The 13,259-nt window shown below is 59.9% G+C and overlaps 1 protein-coding gene across 1 annotated transcript in view; it reads left to right on the top strand.

Annotated features, from left to right (window-relative positions):
• PCSK6 (proprotein convertase subtilisin/kexin type 6) overlaps positions 1-13,259 on the top strand; it is a 71,873-nt gene that overhangs the window by 45,375 nt on the left and 13,239 nt on the right. Inside the window, exons 14-23 of the mRNA XM_059677944.1 lie at positions 3,359-3,538; positions 4,195-4,233; positions 7,244-7,346; positions 8,513-8,709; positions 9,147-9,234; positions 9,683-9,786; positions 10,522-10,651; positions 10,894-11,006; positions 11,093-12,111; positions 13,084-13,235. Of these exons, the coding sequence (XP_059533927.1) occupies positions 3,359-3,538; positions 4,195-4,233; positions 7,244-7,346; positions 8,513-8,709; positions 9,147-9,234; positions 9,683-9,786; positions 10,522-10,651; positions 10,894-11,006; positions 11,093-11,190 (1,052 nt within the window). The 3' untranslated portion in view covers positions 11,191-12,111; positions 13,084-13,235. The remainder of the gene's footprint in view (positions 1-3,358; positions 3,539-4,194; positions 4,234-7,243; positions 7,347-8,512; positions 8,710-9,146; positions 9,235-9,682; positions 9,787-10,521; positions 10,652-10,893; positions 11,007-11,092; positions 12,112-13,083; positions 13,236-13,259) is intronic.

Here is a 13,259-nt window from a genome sequence, read left to right as displayed (position 1 = left end):
GGGTTCGATTGCGGTCCAGGGCACGTACCTCGGTGGCAGGCTCCTCCCCAGCCCAGGCCCCCTGGTCAGGGCTCATGCAGGAGGCAACCCATCGACGTGTTCCTCTCACATCGATGTTTCTCCCTGTCTTTCCCTCTTTTTTCCACTCTCTCTAAAAATCAGGGGAAAATTCCCTCGGGTGAGGATTTAAAAGGAAAAAAAGCTGAATATATGTGCCTTAGCCGGTTTGGTTCAGCGGGGCCCAGTGAAATGGTTAATCATCGGTTAAGAGCAGGGGAGCCCTGGCTGGTGTGGCTCAGTGGATAGAGCGTCGGCCTGCGGACCGAGGGGGTCCCGGGTTCGATTCCGTTCGAGGGCATGTGCCCGGGTTGCAGTTCCCAGCCCTGGTCAGGGCTCGTGCGGGAGGCAAGCGATCGACGTGTTTCTCTCCCATCAAATTCCTCTCTGTCTCTCCCTCTCCCTCCCGCTCTCTCTAACACTCAATGCAAAAAACATCCTCAGATGAGGATTAAAAAAAAAAAAAAGGCAGGAGAAGTTAGCCTCTCCCGGGTGACGTTTTCCCCCCCTTTTCCATCATCGAAAGTCCCATACTTTCTCGATTGCCTCCCGTGGCTCTTTCGCACTTTCCCCCTAAGAGCGTGGCCGTCCGCGACCCGTGTCATTTCCCAGGAAATGCTGACGTGTCGCAATCGCGGGTCGATGGCCCCAGCGACCCCGTGCTGGCGGCCGGAGAGAAAGGCACACGTAGAGCCCGTGCCTTCTGTGCCGGCGTCCAGGTTCGGCCCTGACACTCGTTTCCGGGAGACGGGCCTCGCCCCCGCTCCCCCGGGGACAGCTCGGTGAGGGTCCCCGTCTCCACGCGCTCGGCTGACCGTCCGTGGATTCCACGCGTCACCTCCTGTGAGTCAGGACCCCGCAGTGTTTCCGTCCATCGGACTCTTTGCCTCCCTTCTTTCTATTTTTTTAAAATATATTTTTTTTATTGATTTCAGAGAGGAAGGGAGAGGGAGAGAGAGAGAGAGAAACATCCATGATGAGAGAGAATCATGGATCGGCTGCCTCCTGCACGCCCCCTGCTGGGGATCGAGCCCGCGACCCGGGCCTGTGCCCTGATGGGGAATCGAACCTGGGACCCTTCAGTCCGCAGGCCGATGCTCTATCCACTGAGCCAAACTGGCTGGGACACGTACAGCTTTTTATTGATTTTAAAGAGGAGGGGAGGGGGGGAGCATTGATTTGTTCCACTTATTTATGCATTCAGCGTAAGTGCCCTGACTCAGGATCAAACGCCCTTGGCGTTTAGGGACGATGCTCTAACCCTCTGAGCTGCCCAGCCAGGGCTTTTGCCCTGCCTTCTACTTTTTATTTATTTTTAATATATTTTTATTGACTTCAGAGAGGAAGGAAGAGGGAGGGAGAGATGGAAACATCAATGATGACAGGAGAATCATGGATCGGCTGCCCCCTCGTGGACGTGTGCCCTGACTGGGAATCGAAGGTGCCCTCCTGGCTTCCTAGGTCGATGCTCAACCACTCCTGTCACTCGAATGGTCCCTGGCCTGTGTGGCTCAGTGGGTTGGGCGTCATCCCAGGCACCAACAGGCGGCCGGTTCGATTCCCGGTCAAGGGCACACGCCCAGGTTTCCAGTTTGATCCCCGGTAGGGGGGTGTGAAGGAGGCAGCCGATTGATGTTTCGCTCTCTCTCCCTCCCCCTTCCTCTCTCTCTCTCAAAATCGGTAATAAAAAGCAGAAATGTATCACCTTCCAAAAGATGTCGATAACGTCCACGTGACATCTTACAGAGCTCTGCGCATCCCTCTTGACTTATCTCTGCTCTGGGCACAGCAGGCAGCCTTTAATGCCATCGTAAGCCGTGTGCGAATTGTATCAGACGTCGCCCGGGAGAAATGCCACCATTCCTTTCAGCCTCCTCTGTCGTCGTCGGACACGCCGGTGGCTTTCTGGGCTGTGGCCGGTACAAGGCGTCAGCTTCAGGCAGAGAGATCTCTCCTAAGTTTAAAGTTATTTCCTTAGGGTTTGTTCACCGGGAGTCACATGCCCGAGACAAGTAAGAGGTGGAGACCACAGCTCTCTCTCTGCTTTTCACACACGTCACCCTTTCCGCTTTTCAAAATCAGCTGAACCGCTTTCCAGCGTCTCGCTCGGGGCGTGGGGCCGGCGTGTGCCTTCGCCGGTGCCAGTTGGAAAAATGGTGTTTTTTTTCCCCTCATTTATGTCGTGTGATCCTTCGAACGAGGGTGAGCACTTTTCCTAATGAGCCCCCTCCAGGTGGCATACGGACGCGATAACCCTTGATGCGTCCTGGCTGCTGGGAAGGTGGTATTTGTCTGCTATTTGATCCCTGCGATTTATTTCCTGTGCTTATTTACTACCGTTCTGTTATTGTTGTTGTTAATCCCAAGGATCTTTCCCATTGATTTTTAGAGGGAGGGAGGGAGGAGAGAGAGAGGGAAACATCGATGTGAGAGAAACACATGGATGGGTGGCCTTGAAATGTACCCCGACCAGGGCCCGGGAATGGAGCCTGCAACGGGCGTACGTGCCCTTGACCGGAATCGAACCCGGGACCCCTCCGTCCGAGGGCCCACGCTCTATCCACTGAGCCACACCGGCCGGGGCCGCCTGTGTATTTTTAACTATGTGTTGAATGCCTTGGGTAGAGATTGGCATTTCTCTCTGTGTGTGTGTTTATACAGTCTGTCGTAGAACGGCTCTATGGAAATGCAGCGCCTGGGCCGTAAAACCCGCTCTTTCAAAGCGTGCTTGTATGTTTTTATGTTTTTATGAGTAGACAGAGCCATTTTCATCCCTTCCGCCCGAACCTCCATGGCAAATTCGGTAACTCAGGTTCACGGCACCTCATCAGGGAGAAGCGTCCGCTGGGGCGTACGCCTGAAACAGATTCCTTGATTTTTTTCTGGGCCTTTCTCTCCCTCTCCCTTCCTCGCTCACAAATGGAAGGCACAGCCCGGCCGGGGTGGCTCCGTGGTTGAGCGCCGACCAAGGAACCAGGAGGTCACGGTTCGAGTCCCGGTCAGGGCGCAGGCCCGGGTCGCAGGCTCGATGCCCAGGAGGGGGCGTGCAGGAGGCGGCCGGTCCGTGATTCTCTCTCCTCACTGATGTTTCTCTCTGTCCCTCTCTCTCTCTCCCATCGTCTCTGAAATCGATAATAAACATACCTTTAAAACCACCCTTTGGGAGGCTGTATCCTAAGAAGCATTAGCTCAGGAGGGGGTTTTTTTTTTCAAAACTCACAGACCTACACCCTCCACGGCCAGCCCAGCGGGAGAGGGTGCCGTGGGAGGGCTCCTGACGCGGGGGCCGGGTGCCTTGCAGGGAAGCTGAAGGAATGGAGCCTCGTCCTGTACGGCACGGCCGAGCACCCCTACCACACCTTCAGCGCGCACCAGGCCCGCGCCCGCGTGCTGGAGCTGTCCACGCCCGCGCTGGAGCCGCCCAAGGCCGCCCGGCCGCCCGCCCCGGCCGAGGGCCCGGAGGACGAGGAGGACTACACAGGTAACGCGCCTGAGTCCAGGGGCACGGCCTGCCTCTTGCAAGGACTGGTTTTCCCGTTTTCTTTCTTGTTGCTTTGTTTTGTGAATCCTCCCCTGAGGATATCTTCCCATCGACCTTTACGGAGAGTGGGAGAGACGGAGAGAAACATGGATGTGAGAGAGACACATCGAGGGGTCGCCTCCTGCACGCGCCCCGACCAGGGCCCGGGCGGGGAGGAGCCTGCCACCGAGGTCCGTGCCCTTGAGCGGAATCGAACCCGGGACCCTTTGGTCCGCAGGCCGACGCTCTATCCACTGAGCCACACCCGATGGGGCTGGTTTTCCACTCTGAAATCGTGGGGCTGGCCTGGCTGGTGTGGCTCAGTGGTTGAGCATCAACTCATGAACCAGGAGGTCAGGGTTCGATTCCCGGTCAGGGCACGTGCCCGGGTTGCGGGCTCGATCCCCTGTAGGGGCCGTGCAGGAGGCGGCCGATCCGTGGTTCTCTCTCATCATGGATGTTTCTCTCTCCCTCTCTCTCCCTTCCTCTCTGAAATCAATTTTTTAAAATATACTTTTGAAAAATCGTGGGGCTCCCCCTGGCTGACAGGGGGGTCAGGACGGGGGCTGCTCCGCATCCGGGAGCTGCAGTAACGCTGCTGATTTGCACTCACACAGCTCGGTCCTCCCAGGGCCCTCCTAGCGTTTCTCAGACCAGTAAGTATGCGTCCAGCTCGTAAGTATGTCCCCGCGCCCCAGGCCGGGAAATCGAGGGTCCCCTCTATGCCCAACCAGAACCGGACCCGCCCTGTGGTGCAGGGGCCTCCGCCCCGGGCTCCCGTCTCACGGCCTGACCCTCTCAAACCCACCCACCCTCCGACCCCGTGGCCAGGACCCGGGTCCTCGGGGGGCCCAGGCGGGTGCGGTCGAACGGGCACAGCCAGGCAGAGACGTGGACCGGCCTCAGGGGCTGCCAGAGAGACCCATGACTGGGTTTCCAGGCCAACAAAGCTGGTGCAGCGTCGCCCGGAAAGTAAAAATGCCTCACGGTAAAGATTCCTTCCCAAAGATTTTTAAATTGATTTTTTAGAGAGAGGAGAGAGAGAGAGAGAGAGACATCAATGTGAGAGCGAAACGTCCATCGCTGCCTCCTGCACGCCCCCCAGTGGGGATGGAGCAGGTTGACGTTCAACCACGGAGCCACGCCGGCCGGCCGGGCCCAGCTATGTCATTCGTTGCCAGGCGGCCCGTCCGGCTCAGCCGGCTCCCCAGCCGCAGGGCAAGGGCCTCAGACCCTGCCCTGTGATCAGCAGGCTACGCAGCAAGCCGTTCCTTCCCCGAACCACCCCACAGCGATGGGCGAGAAACCGAGCTTCTGGTTGGGCATAGTTTCCTGCGCTCAGTCCTCCAGCTGCCAGACGCGTGGAGGGCGCTCTCCGACACCCTTGATGCTCTGAGCTAGGTCATCGCTTCGGGGATCGGGGGGTCGGGCGGTGACACCATGGAGCCTCCCCACCCCCAGCATCGCAAGCATAAATGATGGGCGATTCCATTCAAATTTCCTTTAACACGGACCGTTGAATTATGAACGGGCTGATCGGGCGCTGTTTCCCCCTGTGATTTATAAATCAGATTCAGTCATAATTCATAAATGAACGCTTTGTTTTCCCCCCATAAAATCTGCTCCCGACTCTAACCTTCTACCACCCGGGAATCTCCCCATATAAGACTGGTCTGCAGCCCAAGTCTAGATGGATGGGGGGGTGGGGGGTGGGGGTGAGGGTCTGTGGGGTGAGGGCGTGTTTCTGAGGCTCAGAAGCCTCCGAGTTCTCCGGCCAGAGGGTCAGGTGGGCCAGTAGCGGCTACAAGAGCCAGGGAGGGTTTCATGGTGTGGAGGGCAAAGGGGAGGGGCTTGGAGGAGGAAGAAGGAGAGAAGGCCCGGCCGGTGTGGCTCAGTGGTTGAGTGTCGACCTAGGAACCAGGAGGTCAGGGTTCGATTCCCGATCAGGGCATGTGCCCGGGTTTCGGGCTCGATCCCCAGTGCGGGGCGTGCAGGGGGCAGCCGATCCGTGATTCTTTCTCATCATGGATGTTTCTCTCTCTCTCTCTCCCTCTCCCTTCCTCTCTGACAATCACTAACAATATATTTTTAAAAAATAAAAGAGGGGGAGGAGGAGGCGGAGGGCGTCCGCATGATTGAGGATATCGTTAACTTTATCGAGCAAGACCGGCCTGGTGACGCCCTGGGCTCCTAGCCAGGCCGGGTGTCCCCAGGGCCACGTCCGGGCTGGGGAGGGGGCAGCCGGGTGGCCAAGTTCAATGTGTTTTCAGCCAAAACAGTGCGAGGGAGCTGGGTTTCGGAGGATTTCCCCAGGAATGGGCTGGACTAGAGTGGACAGGAGTCCGATCAGATGGGCATGGACCTCGCATGGCAAATAGCCTGGCGTTAGGGGAGGGTCGGGGGGGAGGAGGGAGGGAGGCAGGTCGGGGAGGGGTGGCTGTGTCCTGTGCTGTGAGCGTCCCCGGGACAAACACCCCTTAGACAGGGGTCCGCCCCCTAGAAAGGGGACCCCCCCCCCAGTGCAAACGTTGGAAACGCCAACCACGTCCAACCCTCGAGGAGGGAAGCAGAATGAACCTGCCGGGCGGGCGGGCCCCAGGCCCTGTGGGGAGGGGAGGAGCGGGCTTTGTGCGCCAGCAAAGCCCCATTGTGCCCGGAGAATGGGCCTTTGTCCTCCCCTCCGTCCCTGCTGGCCTGGCACCGCCTCCCAGAACGCAGACCTGACAGGAGGCTGTTTTCCTTTTCTTCCTAAAGACGCCAACGCCTTCAGAACGGCCCGGGCCCTCCCTGGGCAGACAGGGCTTCCCCGGCCTCTTCTAGGGCAGGAGGCGCAGCTCAGGGTGGGCGCGGGCACGCTGCGGCCCTGAGGTCCCGGGGAGAGGCCCCGTGGGGACATGCCCCACGCCAGCCTGAGGGAGGGAGAGGTGGATCCGCTTGTAGCCCGACAACCACGGGGTCCCGGCTGCCTCTCACTCCCTGAGCCCATTCAGCAGAGACAGGGTGGATCCTACCTGAGCGTTGATTCCGATCCTGCCGGCAGCGTGGGGGAGCCGCAGGGCACCCACAAACATCTGCTCTGTCCCCCCCCCCATAAGCCAGCTGCTGATGGTGGGTGGAAGGACAAAGATTACATGGGAAGTCGGCAGCAGGGTTATGCCAGATGGGCAGTTTACAGGTGAGCGGGCTGGAGATTTGCAAAGGCCTGTGGGTGTGCAAAGGCCTGTGGGTGTGCAAAGACCTGTGGGTGTGCAAAGGCTGGGGGTCTTCGAAGGCCTGTGGGTGTGCAAAGGCTGGGGGTCTTCGAAGGCCTGTGGGTGTGCAAAGGCTGGGGGTTTGCAAAGGGCTGGCGGCCCAGCGTTTCTGCAGCAAAACTCTGCGTCCTTCCATGATCACCGGCAGCTCCCAGTGGGGAGGAGGGGCCCCATTTCCAGGGGAGCTCCCAGGGCCCGCGAGCAGCTCCCAGCCAGGTCAGAAGGTGCCTTTTTAATCAATAGCACAGCCGCGGGTCACAGAGCGTGAGTCATATTCCTTACAGTGACAGCTGGTCCCCAACATTCTCTTCCTGCCCCTCACAGCGCAGCCCCGCAGGCCCACCGCGCTCCTGGGGGACGGGCGCGGACGGAGCCGGTGTGTGCGTGGGTGAAAGGCAGGGCTTGTCTCTTGCAGGCATGTGCCACCCGGAGTGTGGGGACCAGGGCTGTGACGGCCCCGGCGCGGATCAGTGCCTCAACTGTGTGCACTTCAGCCTGGGCAGCGCCAAGACCGGCAGGTAAGGGCGGGCGGGGTCCCACGGGAACTGGCTTTGCTGTTTTATGTTAATCCTCCCGAGGGTATTTTTCCATTGATTTTTAGAGAGAGTGGGAGGGAGGGGGGAGAGAGAGACACATCGATTGGTTGCCTCCCAAGTGCGCCTCGACCGGGACCGGGAATCAAACCTGAGGCCCTTCGGTGCTTCGACCGACGCTCTAACCACTGAGCAACACCAGACAGGGCAAAGGGGGTCTGTTCTGAGCTGTGTTCTCAGCCCCTCCATACACACACACACACACACACACCCGGCACCCTACTTAAAAATTCGAGTGAAAAAGGAAATGTATAAGGAAAAAAATCCATGTAAAAAAAAAAAAACACCAAAAATCTATACTAATAATAGGGTTATATGCAAATTGGTCGGGACGCCCTCACACATAACAACCAATCAGCAGGCTGCGTGTGCTGCAGGCACAGGTGGGCGGGGACTTCCAGCGTCTGGGACGGGGGCGGGGCACGTTGGAGGCCTCTCCACGCACCTGTACCAGGGGTTTTCAGTCCTCCCCCGGCTCCGCCCTACTTCTTTGGGGTAATCCATTGAGGAGCCCCAGATGGGTGGGTGGGGGGCCTACCTCTTTGGGGCGATGAATCAAGAGGCTCCCGCACTGTGACAGGGCACAGGCCAGGCTGGGCGACCCCCTCCCCTGAGTGCACAAATTTTGTGCACCGGGCCACTAGTTTAAAAAGAATCCTGGTGATGCCTGGACAGTGTGGCTCAGTGGTTGAGCATCGACCTATGAACGGGGAAGTCCCGGTTCAATTCCCGCTCAGGGCACATGCCCTGGTGGCAGGCTCCATCCCCATACAGTGGGGGGCGTGCAGGAGGCAGCCGATCCACGATTCTCTCTCCTCATGGATGTTTCTCTCTCTCTCTCCCTCTCCCTTCCTCTCTGAAATCAATAAGAATGTATTATTTAGAAGAACAAAAAGGACAACGGGCATTCACGGTTTAACCTTCTCCCCCGGGGCCTTTGTTTCCTGGGGGGCAGGGGCTTTCGGGGGGCAGCTGAGGTCCCTGCCGCTGGGGCCCTTCCTGGGCGGGGCCTTGGCCGTGGGACTTGGTCTGCGGGTGGAGAGCGCGGGTGTGGCTGAGGGAGAAGGTGCCCTCTGCTCTGGCTCCGGCAGGAAGTGCGTGAGCGAGTGCCCCCTGGGCTACTTCGGGGACGCGGCCGCCAGACGCTGCCGGCGGTGCCACCGGGGCTGCGAGACCTGCTCGGGCCGGAGCCCCACCCAGTGCCTGTCCTGCCGCCGCGGCTTCTTCCACCACCAGGAGACGAGCACCTGCGTGAACCCCTGCCCCGCCGGGTTCTACGCGTCGGACAGTAAGTGCGGCCCCGGCCGGTGCTGTCCAGTGGCTAGGGCGTCGACCTACTAGTATGAACCAGGAGGTCCCGGTTCAATTCCCCGTCAGGGCACATGCCCGGGTTGCAGGCTCCATCCCCATCCAGGAGGGGGCGTGCAGGAGGCAGCCGATCCATGATTCTCTCCCCTCATTGATGTTTCTCTCTCTCACCCTCTCCCTTCCTTCCTCTTTGAAATCAATAAAAATATATTTAAAAATAAAAGAATAAATTAAGAAAAAACAGTGCATGTGGCTTTGCTGGGCATAGAAATGACGAGTCGGCCGCCTCACTGGGCTGGGCGGGGGTCCCCTCTCTGGGGTGAATTTCCCACACCGGCGGGCTCGCTGGCCCGGATTGGATCGCGTCCATTCTCCTCCCCCCCCCCCCCACACACACACCCGTCTCCTTTCCTCCAGGCCAGAGAAAATGCCTGAAGTGCCACCCCAGCTGTAAGAAGTGCGTCGACGACCCCGAGAAATGCACCGTCTGCAAGGAGGGGTTCAGGTGGGACCCCTTCTCCCCCCTCCGCACGGCCACCTGTTCCTGCTTTTCTTTTCCTTTTCGCGTTTATACTTGAATCGCCCTGTCTTTGCCAGTTTTTACTGAAAGCTACATCTGCAGGGTAAAGGTTCAGCGTCTGTCCACATCACGCTCTGGTCTTCTCTCTTCTCTCAGCTGCACACACGTCTCTTCTAAAAACATTTTACTGGGGCCCGGCTGGCGTGGCTCAGGGGTTCAGCATCGACCTGTGAACCAGGAGGTCCCGAGTTCGAATCCTGGTCAGGGCACAGGCCCGGGTTGCAGGCTCAGTCCCCAGTGGGGGGAGTGCAGGAGGCGGCCGATCCAGGATTCTCTCTCATCATGGATGCTTCTCTCTCTCCCTCTCTCTTCCTTTCCGAAATCAATAAATGCGCAATGGCTTTTAACCGCCTTTTCTTCTTCCCACCGACAGCCTCGCTCGGGGCAGCTGCATTCCCGACTGCGAGCCGGGGACCTACTTCGACTCGGAGCTGGTCCGATGCGGGCAGTGCCACCCCACCTGCAAGACCTGCGTGGGTGAGTGCACGGCCGGCCGGGCGCCGGGGGGCATGGGGCCCGCAGTCCTGGAACCCGGGTTCCCGGGGGGGGGGGGGGGGCGGCTCCCCTCTCTGGGGCCTGAGGAAGCCTTAGGACCTCCCAGGCGGCTATGAGGTTTGTGGCATCAAATACCAAGATGGGGGGGGGGGGGCTACAGTTTATAGGCGTGAGGCTGGAATTGGGGAAGTCGCAAAGGTTGTGGGACCTGGCCGGTGTGGCTCGGTGGTTAGAGCGTCACCCTGTGAACCAGGAGGTCCGGGTTCGATTGGGCAGACGGGGGCGGCTCTCTCGCAGGAGCAGGGCCTACAGGGAAAGGAAGCATTTGGAATCAGGGCCCACGAACTTTTGTCCATTTTTTATTTCCTTTTTTTAAATATATATTTTTTGGTTTTTTGTTCCTTTTTTTCCTTTCTTCTTTTTTTCTCTCTCTCCCTTTTTTTGGGGGAGGCTGTGGGGAGCTGTGCTGAGCTTGGCGCAGGCCTCCATGTGTCCATCTGTGAAATGGGTGTGTGCTGCCCCCGAGAGGGTGAGGATGGGGAGGGCCCGGCGCGGGCACACGGTGGGCACCTGGGACCTGGCTGGGTCGTGGCCTCGGGTCGCTGGGCCAGGACCCCGGCTCTCAGGCGGCAGCGGGCCGGGATGGGAGGTGGGGGGCTGTCCCTGATGTCGGCTCCTTCTCTCCCCCCCCCCCCCCCCCCCCGTCTCCCCCCCCAGGCCCCAGCAGGGAGGAATGCATCCACTGCGCCAGCAACCTCCACTTCCAGGACTGGAAGTGCGTGCCCGCCTGCGGCGAGGGCTTCTACCCCGAGGCCATGCCTGGGCTGCCGCACCGAGTCTGCCGGAGGTACGTGCCCGCCCGCCGTCTTTTTCTTTATTTTTATTGATTTCAGAGAGGACGGGAGAGGGAGAGAAACGTCATGGATGAGAGAATCATGGACGGGCTGCCTCCTGCACGGCCGCACTGGGGATCGAGCCCGCACCCCGGGCCTGTGCCCCGACGGGGACTGGATCCGGGACCTCCTGGAGCGGCCGGCCCGGCCCCCATCCGGCCGCCGGAACCCCTGTCCCCTCCGTGTCCCCCGACAGGTGCGACGAGAACTGCCTGAGCTGCGAGGGCTCCAGCCGGAACTGCAGCCGCTGCAAAGCCGGCCTCACGCAGCTGGGGGCCTCCTGCGTCGCCAACCACACCTGCAGCAACGGTGAGCGGGGCCTGGGGCCGGGCACCGCGGGGCAGGGACCCCCACGGCCCCCCGAGGCTGACCGGCACCCCCTCCTCTCTCCCCAGCGGACGAGACCTTCTGCGAGATGGTGAAGTCCCAGCGGCTGTGTGAACGCAAGCTCTTCATTCAGTTCTGCTGCCGCACGTGCCTGCGGGCCGGGTAGGGGCGGGGCCGGCCGCTCCCGTCCGTCCGACCGACCATCCGACCGACCGTCCGCCCGCCCGCCTGCAGACTGAGGGCCAGAGCCCGTTTCCGGGGCAGCGCCCGCCTCTGACAGCTTCACCTTCCGCGGGGCCAGGGCCCGCGGGGGCGTGCTGCCCGGCCTGGAGGGTGGCGGCCCCCAGGGGTGTCCCTATGGCAACGTCCCCTCCAACTCCGCCCGCCGGCCGCCTCCCTCCGGGGACCCCGATGGGCACCCCGGGCCCTGCCTGGGACCCCCCACGTTTACTGGATCTTCAGACCAAAGCGAACGGCACGCACGTGGCCTCCCCGTCACTTCTCGCCGGGCTTCCAGCATCTCCAAGGTCGACCTCAGCTGCGCAGCTGCTCCGCCGGCCGCCGTGGAGGCCGGTTTGGGGGCGTGAACTCGGGGCCCTGGGGCGGGTGGGGGGGTCTATTTCTGCAACGTCCGTGGCTTTTGAAATGGCCGCGACGCCCCAGAAAGTCAGCCCACAGCCCCGAGGGGAAGGGGCTGCCCGTCCCGGGTCTCGGGGTCCCCCGGCCCCAATGCCCGCCACCCCCCCCCCCCTTTCCCAACGCAGAGTCTTCCGAGCAGGGTCCCCGGTCGCGAGCCCGCGGGGCCAGCGACTGAGCCGGACGGCCCAGCGGGAGCGCCTGCTGCCAAACCTGTGTGGGGCCGGCGGGTCTCAGCTGCCTGTTCCGGTTCTCCCCGAGGGGGGTCCTGTACACAGGGGGCCCCTCTATTTCCCAGGAAATGCACAGATCGGCTCCCGGGACGGGAGTAACCTTTGCCTTAAACTCTCTCTCGAGCTTGGGCGTCTCCGTTGTGTCCAGCTCCCCCCTCGGACCATCCGGCAGCCCACGTGTCCCTGGGACCTGGGCCCCCCCCCTCCCCCCCCGCAGGGTGGATCGAACCCATGACAGCGAGGAAGACGCCCTCAGAGCAAATGCAGTGCTAACCCTAAGTTAATAAAGAGTTAACAGCCCGCTGCGAAGGCGTGTTTCTTTCCTGGGCACAGCGATGACACGTGGGTGCGGCCCGGCCGGTGTGGCTCAGTGGTTGAGCCTCGACCTGTGAACCAGGAGGTCGCGGGGTTCCATTCCCAGTCAGGGCACACACAGGCCTTGGGTGTGGGGGTGCAGGAGGCAGCCCATCGATGACTCTCATCACTGATGTTTCTCTCTCCCTCCCCCTCTGAGGTCAATAACATTCTAAACAAAACTACAAAACCGTTTTTAAAACCCAGCAAGTGGAAGGGCGAGTTCCAGTGCACACGTGTTGATAGGTATGCGATTTGACATGCATGCTATTTTGTTGTATTAACAACAAGCTTCAAAACTTCCTATGTCCAGTTTGCTGAAGGTGTTAGCATCATAGATATTTTTACGCCTAAAAACGTCGAATTTCGTGCCAAAAAGAGCATTTGCGGGAAGTTTTAATTCATTACTGGTGACGAGTGAAAAAAATCCGCATTATTAACCGGTGCACCTGGTAAAACCAGTTTTGTGGTCCGAGCGCGCCGCCTTGTGGACATCTTTGGAATTGCATGTGGTTTAAATTTTAAGCCATCACAATGCAAACTACAGACAAGTTACTGGTACAGAGAACTCTTCCTGAGCGATCTGACATCACCCATGTGAGACCCTACCACCTCCCAAACATTTTAATTTTTTTTCCTCCCAAATACTTGGGAGGCGATTTCTAGAATCAGGGCCCCTCCAGACTCCAGAGACCCCCCCAAGTACGCAACCAGAATCGGGAACGTAGCCCGGGCGCCCCAGGACCTCAGAACCACAAGAGATCCGTTCGCGCGTATGGCAGTGGGGGGCCCCCCCGGCCCCATAGGGGTGGATCGAACCCATGACACCAAGAAAGACGCCCTCAGAGCAAATGCAGTGTTAACCCTAAGTTAATAACAGTTAGCCCACAGCGAAGGTGTCTGTTTCTTTCCTGGGCACAGCGATTACACGTGCGTGCTGCCTGGCCGGTGGGGCTCAGTGGTTGAGCTTTGACCTATGAACCGGGAGGTCAAGGGTCCGATTCCTAGTTGG

Source organism: Myotis daubentonii, chromosome 21, assembly GCF_963259705.1.
Source record: "Myotis daubentonii chromosome 21, mMyoDau2.1, whole genome shotgun sequence".
Classification (NCBI taxonomy): domain Eukaryota; kingdom Metazoa; phylum Chordata; class Mammalia; order Chiroptera; family Vespertilionidae; genus Myotis; species Myotis daubentonii.
Note: the sequence above shows the minus strand (reverse complement) of the source record. Positions and strands in the feature narration are given on the sequence as shown.